The 26,758-nt window shown below is 47.0% G+C and overlaps 1 protein-coding gene across 2 annotated transcripts; it reads left to right on the forward strand.

Annotated features, from left to right (window-relative positions):
• The first annotated feature begins 1,630 nt into the window (after positions 1–1,630).
• On the forward strand, positions 1,631–26,433 carry GGT5 (gamma-glutamyltransferase 5). Of its 2 annotated transcripts, XM_075770060.1 has the most exons (12): positions 1,634–2,179; positions 12,111–12,241; positions 14,364–14,450; positions 15,591–15,780; positions 16,352–16,509; positions 16,941–17,090; positions 17,514–17,647; positions 18,227–18,429; positions 18,853–18,944; positions 19,751–19,860; positions 22,858–22,965; positions 23,179–26,433. In XM_075770060.1, the coding sequence occupies exons 1-12, from the start codon at positions 2,019–2,021 to the stop codon at positions 23,323–23,325; spliced, it is 1,671 nt and encodes a 556-aa protein (XP_075626175.1). In that variant the 5' UTR covers positions 1,634–2,018; the 3' UTR covers positions 23,326–26,433. The 2 variants fall into 2 exon arrangements, with proteins under 2 accessions (XP_075626176.1, XP_075626175.1); XM_075770061.1 differs by lacking the exon at positions 14,364–14,450 and having other exon boundaries at positions 1,631–2,179.
• Positions 26,434–26,758: the final 325 nt, after the last annotated feature.

A 26,758-nucleotide genomic window follows, 5' to 3' on the forward strand; every position in this document is an offset into this window, starting at 1 on the left:
ACTGCACTCCCAGAAAATGATGATAAATGTGAAAGTTTTGAGAAACAAACAAACAAACAGAGGTCACGGTCCTGAGCCCCAGCATGTGAACAGCTAAGCAGTCTCTCACATGGGAGGATCAGTGCAGACTTTGTAGCATAATATGGTCAAAGTTGAGTGTTGCACCAACAAGACCGTAAAGGTTACACATTGAAAGAGAGAAGGAGGCTCAGACTTCATTTATATATCTAAAAGACAAATGGGTTTGCCTATGGGAGGCATCTGTTAGTTGGAATAGATCATAACCATGTCTTGGCCTTCCCAGACATCGTCTGGGAGATGACACTCTCTCACCTTTCTTGCCTCTTCCAGGTCTCCTCCTCTGCAGCACAGGGGTAATTTTCCAGATACAGATGTTTGATGTGCTGAGTTGAAAACCAAGTTTGATGGAAATTTGGAGACTGCAGTTGAATTCCCCATGGCATTTGATGAAAGCAAATGGGCAAAATCCACTTAAGCCTTGAGTCTATTGGTACTGAGTGGTCAGGGTTTCCAGCCCTGCTATGAATTTACAGGGAAGAGCTTTCCCAAAAAACACCACAATGATGATTCTTTAAGTGTTATAGAATAATTTGTCAAAAATGAAACGTGAAAGTCATGTAAGGATTGAGAAATTTTACAAGAGCAGAAATGTTTTGCAATGGGGTGAAATTAAGAGTCACATTAGAGCTGTGGAGTCTTGTTACATACGCCAAGTATATTTGCCAAGTCAGACAGAGATGTGGAGACCAAGAAATTATTCCCCAGGGACCATGGTTTTATCTTGGACAAAACCATATATTTTTCTTGGACTAGTCTCACTTCCCCAAGATAACCTTATGGGAAGATACAACTGCAAAAAAGACAGTCTTGTCTGTCAGATCCATTTGTTGAGATATGATACCTGAAATAGTATTACTTAGCTATGAGATAAGGTTTAGTGGGTGCAAGTTCAAAGTCTGTACTGAAATACAGGTGTAAATCTGCACAGGTGACTTCCCCTTCTCCCAAATCTAGCTGGAAAAGGATCACAGATAACATCTTTTAGAAAGACAGTAGGCAGATGTGGAGCTGTATCTTTAACTTTTTAAGTGCAAGGAGAACTCTATAATTAAGAGGCTATAAAGAGATAGCTGGGTCCAGCCGCACTGCATAGCAATTCATGCTATGATTGCTGCTCAGCTAGGAATCAGGTCTGGTCTTATTTAGCAGCTGTTCACTTCCTGGGTGCTGTGGTTGCTCACTGGTAGAGACTGGACCCCAGAGCTTTTAGCTCTAATGTTCTGCAGAAGTGCAGACGCATGTGGTTTTATTCAAGGTATTCTGTTATGCTCTTTTACGGAAGATGTATAGTGTGGACACTGGTAAGATTTAATGATGAAAAAAGTAAATAAGCAAGATTATAAGGTAAAGTAAGAGTAAATATGAAGGTTCCAGCTTTGTGTTTTGTATTTAGCTTTTACTTCTTTGAGTAGTCTTATGGAAAGAAAATAGCCTAAGTTTGCAATGTAGATTAATGTTGTAATTTTCCCAGTGATTCATTCACAGTGTGGTTGCCTTTGTTTGGTAATTTGCTCTATGTGGCAAGAATGTGAAGGCAGAGAGGCTGTGTGAAGCCAATAAGCAAGCAGTGTAGGGATTTCACTTTGAAGTGCTCCAGCAGTGAACGCGTTAAATGTTTTCATCAGAGACTTAAAAAAAAAAAAAAAAAGAAAAAAAAAGGCATACGGTGGATATGCCAGAAAAAGTTTACTTTATAAAGAGAGAGTGAAAAGCCTCTCACACCTAAAAGAGCAGGGAAGAAAGACTACAGCATTTCCTTTTTAGCAGCTTTTAATCTTAAAAAGAATGTAATTCTCGGTCGCAGCGGGCTGAGCCCACTTCAGTGAGACCTCCCTCGCAAAACTGCCAGGATCCTCTGCTTCCACCCTGAGCAAAGCAGGCGCCTTTGCAAAAGAAGTAAAAGCCTCCCAGCTGCCTCCAGCGGCGTAGGAATAGACATGTCTACGGGGAAGATCTGTTGTCTGGTGCTGCTGACCCTAGGTGTGCTGGCGGTGGTTGTTGCACTTGTGGTCATCCTGACTCAACCCAAGTGTGATCCTCAGCATTACCTGCACGGTGCTGTGGCTGCTGACACCGAGACCTGCTCTGTCATTGGCCGGTATGTGCACGGACCTCTTGGTTTTTTCAGGTTACACATTGCGTATGTCATGGACTCGGACTGACAGACAGGTAGACGTACTAACTATGGGAGTGAGCTGGGTTTTTGCTCTGTCCCTGCTTCTGGGGCTGAGCAGTGATGCTGATCCCTGCGTGCTCTCCATCGGCAGCGCAGCAGCTCAGGGAGCTGATAGAGCCCTGCCTCTGCAGTTGATGCTTATTTTCATTATCCAATGTCACAAAAATTTGCAGCTCTGCAAACCCATGGCATTTTTGGAAGTTACAAATATTTATAGTATATAAATACAAGGTTGTTTTTAAGTGGGGAAGTGGGAGGTTAACTGTTTACTTCAGGGTGGTAAGTCTGTCAGATAAGTGGCTTAGAAATAAATTAAGGAAGAAGTGAGAGGAGCTAGCAGAGAGCTGCAGCTGGGCTTCAGCAGAGGCAAGGAAGGCAGGCAGGCTGAGAGGATAAGGGGGACTGGGCATCGCTGCCTTTTGGGTGCGTGTTTCGGGACTGAAGCCTGCGGCAGGCGTGTCTGCTATCAAGAAAGACACTGTATTGGAAAGCAAAGAGCAGATTTAACTGAGCCAAGACAGTATAAGTACAAAAGACATACTAACATCACTTGGAAAGAAAGATGTAGGTTTAAAAAAAAAAAAATTCTCTGGCAGCCCACATTGTAACACTTCAGTTTGTGTAACAACTTCTCTCTCAAACATTTTGACTCTTATGTTATTGTTTTACTATTCTTGTTTCTTCAGTTCTTAAACACTTGTATACATGGAAGTACAAAGTCAGACTAAACACACTACGTGTGATGCTGGATGCTCTGGCAATGGATGCTGGAGCTGTGTACTCTACCTTGTGGCTGGAGGAGCGAGATAAGATTACACCATGCTTGTCATGTCGCACGTGCTTCTTGCAGTGGTGTCCTGACACAGCATTTGTGAGTAGCTGGAGAAAATGTACTGTGGCTGCACATATGTCAGGGGGTGAGATGGGGGTTTTTACGCTAAGCTACAGGTTAGTTCTTCAGAGGGCAGAAGAAGTATCTTTTAAATCAGTATTAATGGAAATAGAGGAAAATACATTTTTGGATTACCCAAGGAATCTGCTGGGAAAACCACAGCACTTGTGTTGCAGCTACGGCAATTTTTAACTTGAAGTAGTGTAGAATCAGCTGGAAGGCACTGAAGTGAGAGCCACAGAAATTTGTGAGCAGGTTGACAACTGAGAAGCTTTGACTAGCTGCTGGGCTGTCATCTGTTTCCTTCCATTTTCTCCACAAGAAGCTCCACCTGCTTCCATAGCCTCAACCATTGCTGGAGCTGTGCCTCCAGCGCACTTGCTGCTATGGTGTCCCTCCAGTCTGACTGATCACCTTAGATTTCCTACAAATAGTTTGCCAATGATCCCCAAGAATTCTGCTCTTGCTCCAACTTTCCATCACACATTTTTTCCCCCTTTTCCCCAGCCTGGGGCATCTGCACATCACATTCTGCTGCTTCAAATGTATCAGCTCTCTCCCCCAACCCTGCCAAGCCCCCTGGACCTTCCCAGCCAAGACTATTCTTCTCCTTCACCTTGGCTCTACACCATTCATCCTCTGCCCAGTGGTTAGCTCTGCTCCCCTACTGCTGCATGCTGTCTGCTGCTTTTCCTGGTATCCTTTGCCTCCAGCCAATCTGGGAAACCTTTGTGCTCATTTCGTGCTGTCCTTATACTTGGAATGAACCCAACTCCTCTGTTGTTCTCCCAGCTTGAACTATCTGCTCATGTTCTTGCAATAGATTGTAATAAAACCGTTTTTAAAAATGTTCACCTGCAACAGAGCTTGTGATCAGAAGCTTTGTATAATGAAGTTTGCCCTTTTCTTTGTCATTATTGTATATCTCTCTTTATCCCCACTGGCCCACAGTGGTAGCTTGTAAGGAAGGAACATTTTTTTTCTTTGGAGGAAGCTTACTGCATGCTCTGTACTGCATGTGATCTTGTTCATTTCCTCCGAGACATTTCTGTGCTATTATATCTGTATGAAACATTTTAGCTCTTAGATATTAGCACATGATAGTTGCCACTAAATTAATTCTCATAGCAATCTGCAAAGTGAGAAAGTGATGTTATCTCACCGCTATAAATAAGGATGTCTAGCATGGCAACTATACTGCGTGGATGCCACATCAGAGTATCTCTGACCAGGGTGCCTGCCTTTCAGAGCAATCTGCCCTGCTCAGGGTACATCTTGCACTCACCTCCTCTGTGACTCTGCAGGGTGAGAGCTTCCCTGAGCCTGACCCAGAGGTCTTGATGGGAGTATCAGAAGCTGAGGAGCATACAGCAGCCTCCTGCCTAGTCTTTGCTGAACAAGATTTTTAGCATCACATAAGGATTTTGTTACAGCAGTAGCAATAAAATCCAATTTCTCAGAGTTGTCGTAGCCATTAGGCCCTGGTGTCCCCACCTGTGAGCTGCCACTTCATTTGCCACTTCGCTTCAGCAGCAAAGCAAGAGTTGGGCAAAGCCAAGCATCCCTCAATTGCACACCACCAACTCCTTCCCAGACACTGCCCAACCAGTCAACTGAGTGTTTTTGAGATTACAACAGTGCTGTTGCCTTCTGCTGTTCAAAAAATAATTAAACTCCCAAAATGATGAGACTTAAAAAAGAGGAAACAAGAAGAAATAATTAACATTGGGGTTTTCTGTTTCTTACTAAGTACTGTATTTAGGTCTTCACTCTTCTTCTGCAGTTATGCAAATATTTGCAAATTTTTACACCAGCTCTTTGGACTTGGAATATTGTCAATAGTTGAGGAGTTAGGCCAGCAATCATGAATGGCGAGATTCTCAATTGCACAAGATCTGGGACCTGTACTGCAGCTCTCAAGTCCCTTCTGGGCCCTTTGCTACAAGTGCTGCTGCTCTCTCTTCTGCCTAATCGCTGCCTCACCCCCAGCTCTGTGGCTGCTCCTTCCCACATGTACCCCTCTCCCTGTGGGTTTGAGCCTGTGCAGTCACTACTTCTGGTCTTCTCATCCTACCAACACACCACCACCCCCCGTCCCCAAATTGCTCAGCCTTACAGGCTTTCTTCTGCCCTCATCCTGCTTCCATGACTCGGCCACCTCACTCCTCTCCCATCTCCTCTGTGCGTGAGGCAGGACATGGCCGCTCTCCTTGCTCATGGTCCAGCCTGCAGAGCACTGGGTACTAAGGATAATAATTTCCTTGTTTTTTCCGTGCCCCAAAGCCAGGGCTGTTATCAGATGCAGTTATTTCGAGTAAGTTGCGCTTAGCCTCTGCAGCTCAGGGTTGGAACAGGCTCATTTCCTCTATCATTGCTTAGAAATCACAGGAGAATTAATCTATCAAAACTGGTTAATTCACTGACCACACACATATGCATTTTTGTATATATAAAAATAAGTAAAAAAAAATATACAATCAATATGATAAAAAATTTTAATGATCAGTTTTGTTGGTTTTTTTCTCCCTAAAGCAAACAACTTGACCAAATTAGACTGAATTGTTTGAACTGGAAAGAGACTACATCTCTGGCTTTATACTTGCACACTGCAAAGCCTCCTAACAAATTTTCTAGAGGAGTTTAAAACAAGTAAAATAAGGTAAAACAACAAAGTTCCTCAGTCCGATTTTCTTGTAATTGCTGAATACTTTCAGTGGAAACATACAAAAAGGACAGAGAGACCTGTAGCACCGTGGGGGGAAAAAAAATAAATTAGGCTCGGTGGCTTGGGTATGGCAAAGCTACAATGTAATGAAAACCACATGTTGTAATTGAACCTGTCAGCCTGCCCGCCCGCCCGCTGGTGAGAGCAGGAGTCATTGCAACCGGTCCCTAAGGGCGCAGCACAGAGAGATTCAACAGTGCCCGTCTGTCCCGGCTCCCCCCCACTGACCTCTGCAGACCCTCTCTCTGCTGCACCCTGGGCTGCCTCCCCCCACGCCCCCCCAGCCACCCCTTCCATCCTGCAAATCCCACCGCCCCAAGCTGCTGGGAACCCATGTGGGAGATGCTCGGAGAACCTCCAGTGCAGGATGGACATAAAACCAGTCACGCTGGTCCAGCGCCTAAAGTCATGGGAGCTAAAAGCAGCACCTAATCTCTGACTTACTTATAAATTTTATTCTTAAATTAAAAAATCATGTTTTCTTTTAAAAAAAGAAACTCAAACCACATGTTCTGTGAGTTGTCATTAGCAGCAATGAAATTCCTGGGGCATTACATGATACTGTGTTGGTTTAGGATGCTGCTGTTTAAGACAGAGTCTTTGTGTGCTCCTAATAATAGAACTTTTAATTGAACTTATTGAGAATAACTGAACTGAATCTTGTCTTTTAACAGTTGGTGGGCTGGGAAAAACACCTCAGGGCCCTTGTGTTTCCCTCACTAATAGTTCAGCTGTAAAGGAAGGGTCAGTGAAGGAAGCGTGTGGCTCTGTAATTATTAGTACAAGCAGGATATGGGGGAAGAGACTCACAGCTCCTGTTTGCTGCTCTTTTTCTTCAGTTGTGCTCAGCTGTCATCTTCAGGCTTGGGTTTTCCGGCTCCAGAGATAGTGTTTGTCTATTCTGGGGCCGTGTATGGTTGGACTTCCTGAAATCTTTATCCAACTCTTTGGGTCCTGCAGAAAGTCATCAAGCCTCCAGCATGTCATCATCCTTCTTGGCAGGTCCTGTGCAAGACTTGTTCTTAACCATCAGTGCCCAATTCTCAGTGGTGAATGAGGTCGGGTCTTTTGCTTTGAATGGTTTTACTGCTGGAGATTGGGAACTGAAAGCAATATTGTGCAGCTGTCTGGTCCAGACAGGGGCCCTGTGCTGGAAGAAAACTTGTCTCTAAATGAAGTGAAACACTGATGAAGGGGGATGGAAGGCTAAAAGGAGAGTCAGAGCAGTTTTTAACACAAGGATGTGGATTTGGTACCAAAGTCCACCTCAGTAATTTGTCCTCATGTCAGGAAGCCATGAGAAGACAGGAGGTGATTGCCCTGGCAGCAAGCAGTACCCAAACCCACCTTCACCTCCCGCTCTGAGCCACTTGGTCCCTCCTGGCAATGGAAGAGGTTTTTTTCCATCAGCCATGCAAAATACTTTATATTCTCTACCAGTGCGCTGGTTGAGATCTGCCATCCACTGCTCTGCATCGGTTTGTTTCCCAAATGGCAGAAGCAAAAGCCAGCATAAGGCTAGGGAGATTTAGGAAGATTGCTAATTCCCAGAGATGGGATTCACTGCAGCGAGGCAAGCTGACCTGACCTGGCCCAGCAGCCATCTCTGATCCCACTTCTCCAGGGTAGCCCAGCATAAACCCTGGGAACTGGCTTTTTCTGAAATGAACAGCCGCCTGGGGGACAGGGTGGTGGGGAGGGTGAGAATTTAATGGTTAGAAAATGTCTGTGGTCCTGGGAAGCTCAGTTCTAGGCAGAGAATCTGCTGCAAAAATCCTTTTCAGTGATAGCCCAGCAGCATTTCTGAAGAATGTTTAGGTCCCAAAGGATTTGCCTTCCCTTCTTCTTGTATTGTAACAGTTCTAAATTTGGCAACTGGCCCATTTTTACAAAAACAGCTGTTGCTTTTGCTCTTTATAAATCTTAAGCAGGCAGCTGCTATATAACGGGTGGTCTCCTCCCAGTCCCCAGCTTTCTTTAGCAGAAAAAATAAATCGATATAATTTAATACCTTAGCATTTACGGTGTATTTAAAATGGCTTCAGGGCTCCTTCTAGCCCAGAGCAGAACAGCAGACCTGGTCTGCAGCCCAGTAGAGCCCACCTTTGCTGTGAGGATTGTGTGAGCAAAGTGCTACCGTTCTTGGGAGAGTGAATTCTCATTTTGCTGTTGCTGCAGTGGGACTTGGTTGTTAACATCCTCTTCTGCTCCTGACTTTAAGGAAACTCCATTAATGACCAAACCTAAAGCTGAAACTATGTGACAGGAAGGATATAGGACAAAACATGTTGTTATCGGCTCTTGTCAGCTGTAGCACTAAGATGTCTTTAGAGTGAACTGGTAAGCTACCACACGTTGATTGAGGGGTCATGTGCATTATAATTAAGCTATTTGTAGCAGTCATCCATATAAAAGGAGCAACCTAATGCGACAGTCTAGCTGGATGAGAAAGACATAATGGCCTTAAATTCCCCACGCATCACTTCCAAGGAAGTGGCAGAGCTCTGGCTGAAAGCGGGTGAGCCAGGCATGGGGAGCTGAGTGCAATAGGTGATGAGTCAGCTCAGAGAGTGTTTTTTTGTTGTGTTTCAGTCTCTAGAGAGGCTGGAGGGAAAGCTGTCGAGACTGAGGGCCAGGCTGCAGATAGCAGAGGATGGCTGTGGGCCCTAGACCCTGTGCTGATGATGGGGGACACATATCAGGCCTCCTGGGTAAAAGAGCAAAGCAGCTCAAAAGAAATCCTGTTAATAACCCTGAACAAGATTTGGTTTTACCCTTGCTGGGTTCAGTTGTTTCTGAGCTTAAGCTGAAAACCCAACTGTAAGGCTTGCTGTGCCTGTCCTGTGTCATGGGACCCTCTGTGCTGGGGTGCAAGTGAAAAACTTGGCAGGCACACGGACCCCCCCACAGAGCCAAGGAAACAACATCAGTGTGATGTGCAAGCCCTCCAAGATGTGTCTGTGAGACTTGGGGCTAGGAGTGCTTCCTGCCAGGATGGGAAGAGCCAAGATAATGCCTACTTTTGGGGAGAAATCTCAGCTCCCCTTTCCTCTAACCCTTGTCCCCCAAAGAAGCAGCAGGCAAAGGACCATGCCTAGCATCACACAGACCATCCCATACTGAGGTGGTCTCAGAAGCCACACACTGTGCCAGTGGATGGGAAGCCTTAGCTCTCCATCCCGCGGTGTTCACTGAAAGGCAGCAGGCCACTGGGAAGCCCTCCTTCCCTTGAGCAAGAAACAGTGGTATGTGTTGTTGGATGTGGTATTTGCCACCAGAGGTGACAGTTGCCACGGATATAGGCACAGTAGACAGGAATGGAAAGCACTTTTGGATTATGTGGAAATTCTGTTTTTCTTGTCATCTTGTTTATATTGCAAAATGCAATTAGTGAGGGCAAATGACCAAGGACAAATCAAAACATGCTTTGCTTTTCTGTGAAAAGATGTCCCTGTGTTGGCTGCTGGTATTATTTTTGCTTTATATTGCGTTGACACCAAGGAGTCACAGTGAAGAATCAGGGCGCCACTGTACTAGGCACAGAGCAGGAACAATAAACACTGTCTCTGGCTTTGCTGCCTTCCTGAGGTATGCACAGTGTGTTGGGCATGACCCATCTGGAAACTATTGGGTGGACTAGCAGGCTGGAGTAATCAGTGCTGATAAAAAAGCACTTGATTTGTCTTGGCCATGCCAGGCAGGATGTGTCCATCCTGGCAGTGCTGCTGTAGTCCTCTCCACTGGCCAGTGAATGTCTTCCTCCCACTTGTTCCTTGATGCTCTCAGGAAATCTGTGTCCCTTTTGCCAATGGCAGTAACAGTCCATGTCTCAGCTCCCTGGAGAAGTTTTCTGGTCTCTTTAGCAGTTAGATACACCTTTTCTGTTGAGATTGAGACCATTTCTCCTCCCTGATCTCAGTGGGAGCCAATGGCACAGCTACAGACTGGAGTTTACATGGCTTGTGTTATCCTCACACTGTGTCTAATTGGGAGTGTTGGAGGAAGGGAGCATGGATAAGGTCATGCTAAGAAACTCTGAGGTCTGTATGCTTGGTGCATATGGCACTACATTTGTGGTATTTAAAGGGTATTTAGCCTACAATGGTGCTTTTATAGACAAGTACTCGGAAGCATCAAAAGATCTTAGCATCATTCAGAGACAGGCCAGCTAGGTGTACAAATATTAAATTAATAAATTGATTAATTGCTCACCCTTTAGAGCATGCTAAGTTAATGCAGTTCCAGTGCAGAGCATGCTGGCTTGGCGCAGATCAGTGCGGGAAGGGAACAGCTCATCTTTTGGAGCAGGTAGATGACCATCACCAGATGACACCAGCAGGGACAACGATCGTCATCAGGGAGTGCTCCTCCAGGCAGAAGTGTTTCTGGGAATGCAGTGAGGGGTGTACAGCACTGACTTCAGAAGGAAAGTGGCAAGAGGTTCCTGGGACAAGAGGCAGTGCAAGATGTGCAACCACTTACACACCTGTCAATGTGGCTGGAAAGTTGGCTGACGATCTGGTGCTTTTTGGGTTTTGGGAAAAATGACAGAAATGTGTCTTATTTTCCATGTTAAGGTCTTAATGCATTGCAACTGAAAATAATACAATACAATCTCAAAGTTTCTTTTCAGTTTTTCACCATGGTTTTCCCCGGTACCAGGCTTTGTACATGTCTGCCTCATAGCCCATAATCCAGGGGCTCTGGGGAGCCCTGTCCCAGGCCAGTGTAGTGGACCTTCTCCCCTCCTTCCCCAATTTTCTAACATGCTTCCTGGGCCTTCTGCAGGTATAACTCAGTTTCTCATGAAGCTCTCATGTCCTTCCCTTCTATGGTTAGGAATTAAAAATCTTCAGTTTCAGAAAAACACCACCCAGGGGCATTCATCTGGTGAGAGTCTTACCTCTGCTGCAAGGAGATGAATGGGCAAGCCTCAGCCTCCATTTTCAGAGCTACAGCCAGGGAGCAGCTTGCTGCTAGGAGGCTAAGCACCATGCAGACCCTAGACAGAAAGCCCGGTGGTTCCCTCGCATTTCTTTTCTCCCCACTTGTCCACATGCCATTTCCTTACAGGCAGTGGTTCCAAAGGCACTTACAGAAACAAAGGAAAGCCACACTCAGAGTGCTTGCTGGCAGCATCCTGTTCCCAGCCCCAGTAGGTCCCAGCCACACAAATGGATGTAAAATAAACAGCAGTCCCTGTATGTGCTCTGTGTTCCTGTCGCAGCCTCTGGGAGCAGTTTCTCTCCAACTAATGAACTATTCCGCTTTCCTTTCTGGCTTTGCCTTATCTAAGCAATAACCCCCAAACAGTCAGAAACCTTCCTCGCAAATACCAGTGCTGGCTACTGGCAGGCTGTGCAAGGAAACCCCACCCCACCACACTGCCATTGCAAGGAAAAGATTTTTTTACAGCTGAGCTTGAGGGAAACACTTGTTGAGGCATGTTTCTCTAGCAGAATCTTATTGCTGTCAACAGCATGGGGCTGCCTTGATGCCTCTGTGTTCCTTGGTGTGGCTGTGCCTAGGTAGAAACAGTTGAGGTTTTGGTTTGTTTTTTTTTCCTGTTTAGTTTTTTTGTTCGTTTGTTTTGCCTTTGGGGATGGAGGGGGGGTTGGATTTTTGTGCTAATATCACATAAGCCCAGGAAGACACATTGTAAGAGCAATGAAGTAAGGCCTGAATTTTGTGCTAATTGACATGTTAAGTCTCAGGAGTTTGCTTCACATGGACCCATTGTTCCCGCTTCAGTGGCCCTGTCCTGTTGACCAACATATGCCTTTTTATTGGGAACGGTAGGTGGGGAGCTAGAAATCAGTTGTTTGGTTCTCATGTGGAAAGCTCTCTTCTCTGCCAAGAGCATCCTCCTCCACGTCTGGGAGCTACTTACTGTCCCTTTTTGTCAACAGCACTTGTGAGCAGCTACAGTTCTCTCTGTCCCATCACTCTTTGCCCACAGAAAGACCAGCCTCGCACAGGTCTGTCCCTTGGCTGCTCTTTTCTCCTGCAGACTCTCCTTTCTTTCCCACTAATTTTTCTTTCTCACTCCCACAAAGGAAGGCACCTTTCTGCGCTCTCACATCCCGCACTGCTGCCAACAGCTTTCTCTAACTGCTGGCTGCTCTCGTCAAGCTGGGCTGCCTTGCAAGTGCCCCAGGGAGACATTTTCATGTAACTTCTCCATTCTATCATCCTTGGATTTTAACAATGACTTTTTTCCCCCATTTCCACCACAGGGACATCCTGAAAAGCGGAGGCACAGCTGTGGATGCTGCTATTGCTGGCTTGATCTGCACCTCGGTGATGAACCCTCAGAGTTCGGGCCTGGGTGGCGGGGTCATATTTACCATCTATAATGCCAGCACAGGTATGGGCCAGCACTGGCCTCTCCATGGTGCCTCATCTCCCTGCAGACACCCAGTGCCATGGAGAAGTCAGAATCCTTCGTGTGCTCTCATAGCAATTTTTTTGAATATAATGCTGCATCCTCTGATTACAAACCATGCTTTTGCTCTTAACCTAAAGCATCTGTTACAGGGAGCGCATCTTTTCACACCGAGAACATGTGAGGGGGAACGAGCTTTGGATTTAAAATGAACTGACTTTGCCTCTCCTTCCCCCTCCAAAGCAATCCCAAATTATCACTGTTACTGGTTCAGCTGTGCCTTGGGCTTCGACTTCAGGGGCTCATCCTGCACCCACAGCTCAGGCAGTGCCTGCTGACATGGGAGGGGGGGGGGCTGCATCTCATGCTGCCCTTGCTGGCGTGGGTAGGACTCCCCAAAGCGGCAGTGAGCCTTCCTGTCCCAGGAGATCATAGAATCATGGAATCATAGAATCATAGAATGGTTTGGGTTGGAAGGGACCTCAAAGATCATCTAGTTCCAACCCCCCTGCCGTGGGCAGGGACACCCTCCACTAGACCACGTTGCCCAAAGCCTCATCCAGCCTGGCCTTGAACACTTCCAGGGATGGGGCCTGCACATCTTCTCTGGGCAACCTGTTCCAGTACCTCACCACTCTAACAGTAAAGAATTTCTTTCTAACATCTAATCTAAATCGATAGCTCCTTCAGCTTAAACCCATTACCCCTTGTCCTGCCACTACACTCCCTGATAAACAGTCCCTCACCATCTTTCCTGTAGGCCCTTCAGGTACTGGTAAGCCGCAATTAGATCTCCCTGGAGCCACCTTTTCTCCAGGCTGAACAATCCCACGTCTGTCAGCCTGTCCTCACAGGAGAGGTGCTCCAGCCCTCTGATCAGCTTCATGGCCTCCTCTGGACTCGCTCCAACAGCTCCATGTCTCTCCTGTACTGGGGCCCCCAGAGCTGGACGCAGTACTCCAGGTGGGGTCTCACAAGAGCAGAGTAGAGTGCATCTTCCCTTCAGAAATCCAAATCTAGCAATGTTCAGGGGCTGCTGGGAAGCCCTTCTGTGTTTAACTTAACCTCTAGTTTTGCCTTCTTGCTTCGATGTTTTTATTGTTGGGTTGTTGGGTTTTTTTTAAACTGCCTTGGCTCCCAAAAGCCCTCAGACCTAAATAGTAAATTTAGATTAAACAATGAACACAATAACAATATTGTAGTTTTAAAAACTCTGCCAAGTAGTCTCACAGAGTCACGAGTCTGGAAATGATTGGGTCTATCTTATGCAATAGCATAATTTGGCATAACACCTATATTTTTCTTTTTTTCCCTTTTGGCAGAGCCATGTAACTTTGTCTCCTATCAACAGTCCTCTTCTGTTACCTGAATTATCCTGCTGCACAGAGTCGCACTGGCCATGCACGGCTCAGGTGCTTGGTACCCTAGGTAGCACTATAGGTTCCTGCAACACAGCTGGCTCTGTGGACTGTGACAGGAAAAGACAAACACAAGGCAAAGAAGGAAGTGAAATAATAGGCTAGAACTGAAATCGACTGTATACAAGTGTGGCTTTTTTTGGTGGGTTTTTTTGGGTTTTCTTACCTTTCAAGCTTCCTGATATATAGAGGGTCTTTCAGTATCACCATCCTGCTTACAAACATGATGGACATGCCTCACCATCACTTGGAAAATGGCCCACCAAGGAGCATGGAGGCGCATGTTATGTCTCTGACATGTCCCACCTGTAGAGGAAGAGCAGGAACCTGGAAATCAGATGTGAAGCAGCATGTCCCAGCCTACGTCCCAGGTCCAGGAGCCCTGGGGAGGGCACCTTTACTGGCTGGAGACAGGCCATGGCCTTGTCCCTGTACCTTCGTTGTCTCTAGGTAGACACTGCTCGGTTTGCTCTTACATAAAAGCACAGCACCAAATGACAGCGTGTGCCGACTGCAGCCTGACCCTGCAAGTGTGCTTGACACATTGGCAAGAGGCTTCAGGGCAGTTCAGCACGGGGCTGCAGGCTGCAGGCTAGCAGCCTGCGTGGTGCTCACCACTGGCTGAAGTGTGATGTTCACCTGCTTCAGGAAGACAATGTTATGAATTTCCCCCTTCTCCTTTCTAGGAACGGTCGAGGTGATCAATGCCCGCGAGACAGTCCCACGAGAGTTTCCACACAATTTGTTGTCTCACTGCACTGATGATCTCACTGGTAAGGACACAGACTGGGCCACGATGGCTGTGTGCCCTCCTGGAGTGCGGTGCACAAAGCTCAGGGTAGGGGAACCAAGGACCTTGCTGACTTTATCTGAAGTTCTGTTTAATTGCTCACACTTTTACTGGATTGACTTTTGCAAAAGTAAGAAAAAATACTAGGTCCATAAAAATTCCTGCTTTGTAGTAACTTTGGCAACCTGATCAGCGAGGGGGTGGGGAGCAGAGCATGAGGAGAAATCACAACTTGACTTCTCTTCATAGAATGCGTTTCAAGACCAGATTTCCCAAAGCACTCATTTCCCAGCAGTTCTTACAAAGAAAAATGAGGTCGATAGCTGCTCAGACTTTCTGGAAATGAAATAATCTACTGTACTTGCCCATGTCCTTACACTGGAGAAGCAACCTGGCAGCATCAGGAGCTGAGTTGCTGGCCTCCAGTTTAGCTCAGCTGCCTCTTTGCCACCTCACTCCCATCCGAGGAGGCCCCACATCCATTTGCTGTTACCAGTTTGGCAGCAAGCGCTCTCACTTTAGCTGCACATCTTGGATCTCTCCGCAGTTCTTGTTGCATTCCTTCTCCTTCCCTAGCACATTTTCTTTTGGGGCATGTTCTAGTTCCTGGAGGAGATATAGTCTTATCCTTGGAAGAAGAGCCTCAAAAGGAATCAGGAACAGCTGTGGTTGGAAGGGACAGGTGGAGGTGTCTGGTCCAACTCCTGCTCAAAGCACAGTGATGTCAGAGTTAGCTCAGGCTGCTCAGGGCCTTGTCCTGTCACATTTTTTAACTTCTCCAAGGATGGGGAATTTCACAGTTTCATTTGTTTCAGTGTTTGACCAGGCCCCGCATGAGTGCTTTTCCTCTTACGTCCAGCTGCCATCTCCCTTCCTGCAACATGTGCCTGTTGCCTCTTGTGCTTTCACTGTGCACCTCTGAGTCTGGCTCCAGCTTCTCTATACCCCTTCTATTTAGGTAGTGGGGGAAATACATGAACAGAAAAAAGTAATAAAAAAACTCCAAGCCTGCTTTTAGAAACTTTAGTTGCCTCTACAAATCCATACTTCCATTGGAGTGCTTTCAGGGAGGTGAAGCCCACAAGTCAGTGACTTGGTGTGACACTGCTGTTCTGCTCTTCAGGTTCCCGCTGGATTGCTGTACCAGGAGAACTTCGTGGGTATGAAGAAGCCCATAAGCGACACGGCCGGTTGCCATGGAAAGCCCTGTTTGAACCAACCATTAAGCTCCTTTCAGAGCCACTTCTCATTTCCCCAGTTATGAACAAAATCATCCATCACCCAAACTTCGCCACTCCAGGAAAAAACCTGTGGTAAGACCCACAAATTAAATTGCAGTGTGAACACTACTGTTACCTCAGCTTCAGTCCCTTCCTCTGGCGTGCTGACAGGCTGCTGCTCTGACTTGCGGTCAGTGAATACTTGCTATGGAGAGGGAGGGAATAACGGAAGTGGGTTTTTTAATTTTTTTTTTTTCTGTCAGCAACCTTTTTTTTGTAATTTAGAGTGGCTTCGCACAGCAAAACTGTCTGCTAAACACATCTGCTCATGAGGAGGAGCTGGCTGTATTCGGCCTGCTGCCATCTGTGTGGAAATCGTCCCCTGACGGCAGGGCCCTGCAGCAGACACTCATTTGGAGAAGCCCCACTGACCTGAGCCAAGGTCAAAGTGTTAGGTCCCATGGAGGAAACTTTGGTAAAGGAGTGTCTGGTGGTATGGGTAGTAATCAGATAAGAAGAACTTTTCTCCATGTAGACTGCAGTGTAGCACTGGCTTGGGAAGCATACAACATGCATAAACCAAATCAGCCTTGGGTAGGAAAAAGACATGGGCACTGGGAACAGAATAAGCACATGTAAAGTGATGGATGTTCTTCTTTAACAGCCCACTAATATGTGACAGTCAAGGGTTCTTGAAGCTTGGAGACACCTTCAGGTGGCCAGCGCTGCAGCAAACGCTGAAAGCTGTTGCGGAAAACGGAGCTACAGCATTTTATGAAGGAAAGATAGGAAAGGCCCTGGTAGAGGACATTAGGAAGGCTGGTAGGTAACAGCTATAGTTAATACTAATAGACAGGCTTTTGCCCAGCAATTGGCTACCAGTGAGTGTTTACCAGGGGAAAGCCAACACATGCCATTTGCTTGCCACTTGGGGTGATACCTGGCATGGGAAGGGGCCACCTTTCCCCAATTCTTATACCTCACACCCAGAAGCAGGGCTGAGAGCCACCTACTGCTCTGGCATTCATCCATAGTGCTCATGCACTGGCCTCTCCCACCCCCTTGGGCTTTGTGATGTCCTGGGGTTTGGTGGTAGATAACACATGACGACATTGCTGTGCTTGGTGGAAGAAATTTGGAGCATACAGGGATGGCTCTTGACAAGCTTTACCAAGGCTCTGATGTAGCCAGCCTATGGCACCTGTAGAAGTTAATGTGCTAATGCCAGCTACCCCTCCGGCTTTCTGTTGAAGGGTCCAATATCTCAGTGGAGGACCTTCAGACATACAAAGCAGAGGTGTCCTCAGCTCTGAACATTACCCTGAACAATCACACCACAGTGTTTTCTCCTGGACCACCCATGGGAGGTGCTGTGCTCATGTTCATCCTCAAGATATTGGAAGGTAAATTCCTAAGGGAAAAGGGGCAGCCAGGGGTTTGTGAGGAGTGTTGCTCTAGAGCAGGAGAAAAGTAATGGGCAGAAATGGAGTTGGTGAGCCAGTATGGGCTCCAAAGCAGCAGTGTGACCAGGCTATGCAGCAGGATGATGAACTGGCTCAGTGGGTCAGCATCACCATAGCTGCTGCAGAGGCCAATGGATACATTATTTTCCCAAAGCTTCAAGAGGAATTGAAGTCACAGTGGAAAGGCGTACTTGGTTATTTTCATGCCCACATCCTGCTAAAGCATAAGGGAAAACTTGATAAGAACTGTGATGGGAAAAGGAGGTTCCTGTCAGCTTTTTTTTTTTTTTTTTTTTTTTTACAATTCTTGAAAAAAACATTGCCTTGAGTCTATTAACAAAATTATTTCATCCTGCTCTGTAGAGTATAAACTCCATGAAGCATCACTAGCGACACCCAAGGAGATGGTGGAAACCTACCATCACATTGCAGAGGCTCTGAAGTTTGGCAATATGCTAAAACCCCAGATGAGTGACCCAGCCTTCTCTGAAGCTCAGGTGAGCTGGCATGATGCATAAGGGCAGCCAGAAACACCCACAGCACTGGCAGCTTCTTCTACACTGCTGCTTGACAGAGAGTGAGCAGGGAAGTCCATTTCCTGCTTGCTTTTTTTTTTTTAAACCTGCATTGTCACCAACTCATTTTAGCCTATGTGCTAAAGACCTCAGGCAGGCTACCCAGACTGTCCTGCCTGGCAGCACAGTGCTCCAGTTCCAAGCGATGCTCTGACACCCTCCTGGTTTGCAGCCATGGAAGGAAAGAAAATACTTAGAACTGCTAGTCAAGAGCAATGCTGCCCAGCTGGCCAAGGCGGAGGAAGGATTAGGCCATTTACTTTGTCTGCAGTTTCTGCTCAGCTGTAGGCTGGTGCTCACTTGCCTGATAAAGGATGTCCTGAGCTTGTTTAATTCTCTGTGATGAGGGTGGCCTGGGGATTCAGGCTGGGGTTGAATGCTGCCAATGCAGGTCCCCAAGCTCTGACTATTGGGGCTGAATCCCCCAGGCTTCCTTGTGCCCAAAGACAGACATGCCTGTGCTTTGGTGACACAAGCTCAGTGTCCTTGCTATCGTTGCAGGTGACTGTGGGGACCATGCTGTCTGACAAGATTGCTGAGCTTGCCAGAAGCCGAATAGATGACCGTGGTGACCATCCACCCAACCATTACAACTTGTTGGAGTCCATCTACAACCACAGATACAAAAGTAAGGGCACAAGCCACATCTCTGTGCTCGCAGCAGATGGCAGTGCCGTGTCCGCCACCAGCACCATCAACTACCCGTGAGTAGCCAAGGAGTTGGTAATTGAGTCACATAGGCTGTGTATCAGGTTCACAGGGTACCTGCAAGGGCTGTTTACCAGAAACGCAAAACCCTTGGGCTTCACAGACCTAGGCAGTCTCTTGCCCGCAAATGCCTTTTTCATGGGACAACAAAGGTCTTAGAGCATCAGCCCAAAGGAATGTCACAATTTGCAAAGACGTAACAACTCACTGAGCTTTGCGGGTTGGGCAAATCCCCACTTCCACTACTACCAGGGAGCTGATCTCTGGCTCCAGCACAGCAGCACAAACACCTTTTGGACACCCTGGCTGGGGCAGCTGCAGGCTGGGAGGAGACAGAGGTAACCCACAGGGTTCAGTTAATGTCACCCACAACAGGAGAGCACTGGGCACTGAAAGGATGATTCTTTTCCCTCCTGCAGGTTTGGATCCTTTGTGTATTCTAACCAAACTGGGATCATTTTAAATAATGAACTCGCTGATTTCTGCATAGCAAAGAGAAGCATTAAACCGGGTGAGCATTCTTACTCTCAAAATAAAACACAAGGTCAGGAGATGGATGTGCAGGTCATGTACAACTTGGCAGGGACTACCTCTAAACTGCAGGTACTCTTTCCTTTCCTAGGTCTGGCTGAGAGCAAGTTTGTTTCAGACTAACAGAGGATAAAGCCCTATAGTGTGTCTTGTCTACTCACATATGCGCTTGCATGGAAACGTGGAAGTTTTGGTTTCTGGCCAGAGAAATCAGAGATTTTTTTAAAAAAAAAAAAAAAGCTGAAGCTGATCATTGATGGGGAGGGAAGAAGTGAAGAAACTCCTGCTAAGATAAGCTTGCTGACTTTTCAGGTTCATCTATGCAGAAGCATATAGTTGCGTGCACAATCAAATCAGTAATGCTACAGGCTCACACTGAGTTCTGTAACACAGTTGTGTTGATGCAGAGACATTGCATTGCTTTGTGAAGTAAGTTATCCCTGATGCAAGCTCCCTTGGGTCTGCCGTGAGAGAGGACATCAGTACTGCGATGGCAGGATTGTTGCTAATGGTTCCTTGGCTGGGTTGAATGAGCTGCAGCAAGTCCTGAATGCTTGTAGGATGCCCTGCACCAAGAGATGCTTCCTATTTAGCCTCTGCTGTAAAGGCCCAGTTTCCTGTGAGAAAGGTTTCAGCAGAAAGCAGCTGGTTTTCTGGAAGACTTGAGCTTCTTGAGGAATGAGCAGCAGCTTGGTTTTCCATGGGGAATGCAAGAAGGGTGAGGTAGATAAACTTGTGTGTCCCTCCAGCCACATGGGAGGAATAATACTCTCTGCCCTGCTCTAGGTGAGAAGCCTCCCTCAGCAATGGTGCCTTCCATTCTCATCTCCAAGACAGGAGACATGCTGGTGATCGGAGGAGCAGGCGGCGGCTGGATTATCAGTGCTACTGCTATGGTGAGTGAACAGTAACTCCTTCCTCTGAGCAAGAGGACCACAGAGTGTCCTGAACAAAAAGAATTACTAGTACTGCATGAGGAAGGCAGCAGTGAAGAGGGCCTGCTGCAGACTCAGTCTATCCTCACCTTCTTGCCTCTAGCATTTCTGTGGCACATGCCAGCTGCCTCTCTCAATTCTTTTTTGAAAGGGCAGAAGTTAGAATAAAATCATAGAATCATAGAATGGTTTGCGTTGGAAGGGACCTCAAAGATCATCTAGTTCCAACCCCCCTGCCGTGGGCAGGGACACCCTCCACTAGACCATGTTGCCCAAAGCCTCATCCAACCTGGCCTTGAACACTTCCAGGGATGGGGCCTGCACAGCTTCTCTGGGCAACCTGTTCCAGTACCTCACCACTCTAACAGTAAAGAATTTCTTTCTAACATCTAATCTAAATCGACAGCTCCTTCAGCTTAAACCCATTACCCCTTGTCCTGCCACTACACTCCCTGATAAACAGTCCCTCACCATCTTTCCTGTAGGCCTCCTTCAGGTACAGGAAGGCTGCAATTAGATCTCCCCAGAGCCACCTTCTCTCCAGGCTGAACCATCCCAACTCTCTCAGCCTGTCCTCACAGGAGAGGTGCTCCAGCCCTCTGATCAGCTTCATGGCCTCCTCTGGACTCGCTCCAACAGCTCCATGTCTCTCCTGTACTGGGGCCCCCAGAGCTGGACGCAGTACTCCAGGTGGGGTCTCACAAGAGCGAAGTAGAGGGGCAGGATCACCTCCCTCGACCTGCTGGTCACGCCTCCTTGGATGCAGCCCAGGACATGGTTGGCTTTCTGGGCTGCAAGCGCACACTGCTGGCTCATGTTGAGCTTCTCATCAATCAATACCCCCAAGTCCTTCTCCTCAGGGCTGCTTTCAATCCATTCCCTGCCCAGCCTATAGTGGTGCTTGGGATTGCGCCGACCCACGTGCAGGACCTTGCACTTGGCCTTGCTGAACTTCATGCGGTTCGCACAGGCCCACCTCTCCAGCCCGTCAAGGTCCCTCTGGACGGCATCCCTTCCCTCCAGCGTGTCGACCACACCACACAGCTTGGTGTCGTCGGCAAACTTACTGAGGGTGCACTCGATCCCACTGTCCGTGTCGCCGACAAAGACGTTGAACAGTGCCGGTCCCAGTACCGACCCCTGAGGAACACCACTCATCACTGTTCTCCACTTGGACTTTGAGCCGTTGACCACAACTCTTTGAGTGCGACCATCCAGCCAATTCCTTATCCACCGAGTGGTCCATCCATCGAATCCGTGTCTCTCCCATTTAGAGACAAGGATGTCGTGCGGGACAGTGTCAAATGCCTTGCACAAGTCCAGGTAGATGACGTCAGTTGCCCTTCCCTTATCCACCAACGCTGTAACCCCATCATAGAAGGCCACCACGTTTGTCAGGCATGATTTGCCCCTAGTGAAGCCATGGTGGCTGTCACCAATCCCCTCCTTATTTTCCATGTGCCTGAGCATAGTCTCCAGGAGGGTCTGCTCCATACTCTAGCCAGGCACAGAGGTGAGACTGACCGGCCTGCAGTTCCCTGGGTCTTCCTTTTTTCCCTTCTTAAAAATGGGGGTTATGTTCCCCCTCTTCCAGGCAGCGGGAACTTCGCCGGACTGCCAGGACTTCTCAAATATGATGGAGAGTGGCCTGGCCACTTCATCTGCCAGTTCCCTCAAGACCTGCAGATGCAACTCATCAGGTCCCATGGACTTGTGCACCTTCAGGTTCCTTAGGTATTCCCGAACCTGATCTTTTCCTACAGTGGGAGGTTCTGCATTCTCCCAGTCCCTGCCTTCTGTGACCTGGGCAGTGTGGCTCAAGGATTTGCCAGTGAAGACTGAGGCAAAGAAGTCGTTGAGTACCTCAGCCTTCTCCATATCCTGGGTAACCAGGTCACCCGTTTCATTCCGGAGGGGACCCATATTTTCCCTCGTCCTCATTTTCTCACTAACATACCTATAGAAGCTTTTCTTGTTGTCCTTGACATCCCTGGCCAGACTAATTTCTGTCAGGGCTCTGGCTTTCCTAACCTGATCCCTGGCTGCTCGGACAGTTTCTCTGTGTTCCTCTCATGCTACCTGCCCTTGCTTCCACCCTCTGAAGGCTTCATATTTTTGTTTGACTTTGCCAAGGAGCTCCTTGTTCATCCACGGGGGCCTCTTGGTGTTTTTGCTTGACTTCCTCTTTGTTGGGATGCATCGCTTCTGAGCTTGGAGGAGGTGACCCTTGAATATTAGCCAGCTGTCTTGGGCCCCTCTTCCTTCCAGGGCTTTGTCCCATGGTATTCTACCAAGCAGATCCCTGAAGAGGCCAAATAATCAAATAGCAAGTTAAGGAAGCTATTAGGAAGCGAGGTATTGCCCAAAACCTTGAGGCCCCAAAAATAAATGGCTAAGTTACACGATGGAAAGAACACCACCACCACCCCCCATATACACAGAGTAACAAATCTTAACAAAAAAGAGCTTGCCAAAGCATGAAGTCTAACAAACGTCTTGTTCAGCAATCAGATAAGGCCACAAGAGGAAAAAGAGGACTCTTTTCCTGCATCTTTCTTCCACTGGAGAGCAGCCTGGGAAGGAATACATGCTAGGACCTGAGCTGAAAACAGAGTAACTGTCAATAGAAAGATAAAAGATCCATCAGTAGCTGTTGGATTCAAGGACACAGCTTTGGCTCAGGGAAAGCATTCTGGGAAGTATCATTATGTGCTCACCCTTTCTTATAGTTGCCCCGAGCATCTGGTATTGGTCACCATGAAGACAGGAGACTAGGCTAGTGGGACTTGTGGTCTGACTCAGTGCAGCCTCTCTTACAGGCCAGGCCTGCACCATCCTGCACGCAGGATTTACAGTACAACGGGTCTGGCTTAACACCAGTGCAGAAGATGGCAGCATGCGACCCAGGTTCTTATTGAATATCTCCAGTCAGTCAGTGTGGGCTTTGTTTCATTGCAGGCAATTATAAACAAGCTGTGGTTTGGCTATGACTTGGAACACGCCATTTCAGCTCCCATCATGCATACTGAAGGTGACAGTATCCTGTTTGAGAAACATTTCAGTGAGGTAAGTAGCCTCACTTGGATCTTCTTGTCATCTCCTTTTGGTGAAAAGAGATTGCTTCTGTTACTGTCCTGAATAATCTGTATTTTACTTCTAGCTAAATCTCACCTTTTCAACCTGATCCCACATACACATCCATCATTTTCACACCTGGCAATGCTAAGACCTCAGGCCCCTGCCCCGTTCACTCCATTTCCTCTTCTCTCCCCACTACAGGAGGTTAGGAGCGGCCTGCTGGGAAGAGGACATAAAGAAAAGAAAGTTACATTTGCAATGAATGTTGTGCAGGGAATTTCCAAGGAAGGAAAATGCATCTCTGCCTACTCTGATAAAAGAAAGCTGGGGAAGTCAGCTGGATATTAGCATCAAATGCCATCACAACTCACAGAACCCCAGGAGATTAAAGATTCAGAACATGCTTTGGCTTGGACATGCCAATGTTGCCTGTTCCCATCAGGATGCCTGCTAGAGTATGGGCAAAACTTGTGATTACATCTAATTCCAGTGGACTGCAAGTCACCCTCAGGCAATACAAGGGCAGGGCACCAAGCCTTGTTTAGAGCTACACCCTCTATTACGTATGTGATATACGGAAAACCGTATTTCTTGAGCAGCTCAACTATTCAGAATAAGAGAATACAAAGTGAGAAATGAAAATTGGTCCAAAACCCACTGGGAACACTGTGAAATGACCCAGCTGTATCTTCCATTCCTGCTGGAGAGTGAAGAGAAGAATTGGTTTCTTTCAGGCTGTTGCCACAGTAAGCTTACTATTACGGGGGCTCAGCAATGTGAAACAAGTATCTACTTTGGTTATGAGGATTACAATAAGTGTCCATAGGGTCAGGATTTTAAAATCTTAAGCATCCAGGCTTAGAGGGTGGGTTTGGAAAGGGAAGAAAGCAAAACTCCACACTCCTCCTCTTGGTTTTCCCATCCAAAGAAGCCTACTTTTCCCAAAGGTGGCAGATTAAATCAACACATCATAGCACAAGTCTGCCACCCTACTGCTCTCTGCCTTGGGGATGCAAAGGACCTCACAAGCTCAGAGTAACTGTGCTGAAGCTTCCTTCAACCCTGCACACTGGTGACTTTGAGAATAAGCCTCCCATGGGGTGATGTGAATTCCCTGCTTCTGGGATGGACAGGCTTCAGCTTAGCTCCCTAGGGGCACTTCTCCCCGTGGTGAGAGGAGTCCCGATCCCTGCCAGTCCTCCCTCCTCAATGCCTGCAGAAGGTAAGTTGTTTGGGAACACAGGTGAGGATTGCAGTGGGGGAGCCGTTGTTTTTGGAGGCTTTATAACATTCTTCAAAATGCAAAGGATGTACGATCAGAAGACTTCACTTGTAGCAATGAGCTCAGGCAAACACCGGGACTGCTGAGAAGCAATGCAGCACTGTCAGACATTAGCGGAATACTTTTCTCCCATAGCCTAAGGACATGCTCCAACTCCCTATTTACCACAACTGGTCTCTAGTGTTCCCTTAAGATCACAAGGAGGAAATTGTAGGGCTACTTAAGAACTATCACAGAGAAAAAAACGTCTGGAGGAGAGACCTGAACTCATGCACCTGGACACAAAAGGTCTTTTGCAGTTACTCCATAACCTTGCCCTGCTCAAAATGGCCAAGAAAATCAAATGTTTAAGAAAAAAAAAAACAACCCAACAAAAACCTCAAAACCCCCAACGCTCTTCTCAAATACCCAGAGGCAAGTCCCCATGATCCCCAACAACTCCATTTTCTGAAAGCTTATGAGCCGTATGTCCTCATTGGCATACAATACTGTGCGTGTGTTTCTGAAAGTGAAGCCAAACTAGAGCAAGGCCCTAGCAGAGCCCTCCCCTTCGCCTCTTAGTTCTTACCTCACACACAGCTGTGGTATTCCTAGTACACAAATAAATAAAATCACTCTGTAAACACCATAACTATTTGAGCACACACTATTAAAAAAACCCACCAAAACAAGACCATCCACACACACGCTTGCAAACAAGGCCAGATAGAATTGAAGTCTACGTTCTTACCCACGAAGTCTGTCCAATAAAGCCATTGACTTGCCAAAATCTCAGCCTTCAATTGCATTTTAATGATGGGTCTGAGTGAAGCTGACTAGAGCCAGACATGTGTTTTCCTTCAGAAATTGTACACTAAGGACTATAGTATGACTGCAGCTGTATCAGAGCTTAATGAAAAAGTATTCCTAAGTTACCAGATCATAACCTCAAGCACTTAATCATGCATCTGGAAGACAAGTTACTTATGTATAGAGCCAGCTCCATACACTTCTTCCTCCAAGTGGAATTTCTGTTAAATCCCCTAGTTCAGGAAGGACTACTGGTTTCTCCATCAGAGCTGCTTACTCAAGCCATAGACGTAGCACAGCACCATCAGACAGCATTACAGTACTGCTGAATGTGAATAGAGAAAGGGAATAGGCCTAAAGTTTGGGGGGGTGGGGTAGGTGGGTGTAGTATTTATGTTCAGTTACATTGGGGTTTTTTGGTAGTCATAGTCAATCTAAGTCATAGTCAATCTACATAATTTGCTTAAGTTTTCTACTTTCATTAACTGCCTTACCTCTGCTACCAGTTCCTGGGTGCACTGGTTTTAGTGTCAGAAATAGTGCCCCAATAGTTGTCACAGGGGAAGCACTTTTGGGCACCAGACACCATCTGTGGCTCACGTTTCAGGACCAGACAGACTAAGACCGGATGCTGGCTTTAGCAAGGTGTGTAGTTATTTCTAGCTAGCCCAACTGTGCTTAGAGTTTACAAAAAGCAACCGAGAATAGCACTGGCTGGAGACAGGGAGAGCAGTTCTTGCTTCCCCATTAGGCTTGAGGGCAGCCTTCAGCAGTGCCCCAGGCCACCATCCATCATGTTCTGCTAGCAGAGAAACCAAGTCGCTGAGTAACTAAGCCTCCAAATACCTTCACTTCTGACATACCTTAGAGTAAAGCACACCTCAGTAATCCATCCAGCCTATCACCTTTCCAGTGCATTAGTATCACAGCTACTTTCCACCACAAACGCATGGTAATATTATCTGTAGTCCAGCACTCACTGTGATTTAATTACTTTGCTACTAACACTGAAACTGAGCAAATTAAGCAGTTTTAAAACCCATCACAGCTTTCATTTGCAGACAGAAAGGAATGAGAGTGCAGATCTCTCTCACTGCAGCAGATATTTCCAGTCCTGTAGTCCTCACTAGCAAAACATCGGGTGAAGCTGAGGGACTGTACCTCCCTTAGCACCTCTGCTCTTGCCCCACCACCTCCTCATCACTGGTGAAGTTTGCTTGGGTCAAGAGCCTCCCTGTTTGGACTCTCCCCATTCATGCTCATGCCAAAGGGAAAGCATTGTTTTTGTATTTGGTCAACTTACACGGACTTTTAAAGTATCACTGTACAGAGGCTGCTCTAATGAAGTATTTAAATTATATTTTTAATAAAGTGTTTTAAACCTGTCTGGGAATTTCTGCTCTAAAACTGTTGCCTAGCCTAACACGCAAGCAGCTGTTGGAGACCAGACCTTCACACAGGTGTTTCCAGCAGTAACAGTTGTTCATTCTGGAGACTCAGTACGCCACTGGAGAAACTGAAGAACTGTGCAGCAGACTGCATATGCCACTTGTCTCTCTCAGCTTGGTTTTGGCACTTCCCTGTAGCCCTTCCAGAGGCTGGACGGTTGCCGAAAGAAATTTGTGGTAATGTTAGACTGAAGAACACGGGAAAGAGGTGAACCCCCCCAGTTCATGACCTGGATTGCCTTTTAACAGTACAGCTCCCTTT

The sequence above is a fragment of the Balearica regulorum genome, chromosome 17 (genome assembly GCF_011004875.1).
Source record: "Balearica regulorum gibbericeps isolate bBalReg1 chromosome 17, bBalReg1.pri, whole genome shotgun sequence".
NCBI lineage: Eukaryota > Metazoa > Chordata > Aves > Gruiformes > Gruidae > Balearica > Balearica regulorum.

What these genes read in the sequence shown, in the direction of transcription:
- GGT5 (XM_075770060.1), top strand. Translation starts at nt 2,019, where the DNA reads ATGTCTACGGGGAAGATCTGTTGTCTGGTGCTGCTGACCCTAGGTGTG. An exon ending in CTGCACTGATGATCTCACTG is followed by an intron (nt 14,451 to 15,590) that starts GTAAGGACACAG and finishes TCTGCTCTTCAG; the next exon opens with GTTCCCGCTGGATTGCTGTA. An exon ending in ACCAGCACCATCAACTACCC is followed by an intron (nt 18,430 to 18,852) that starts GTGAGTAGCCAA and finishes TCCCTCCTGCAG; the next exon opens with GTTTGGATCCTTTGTGTATT.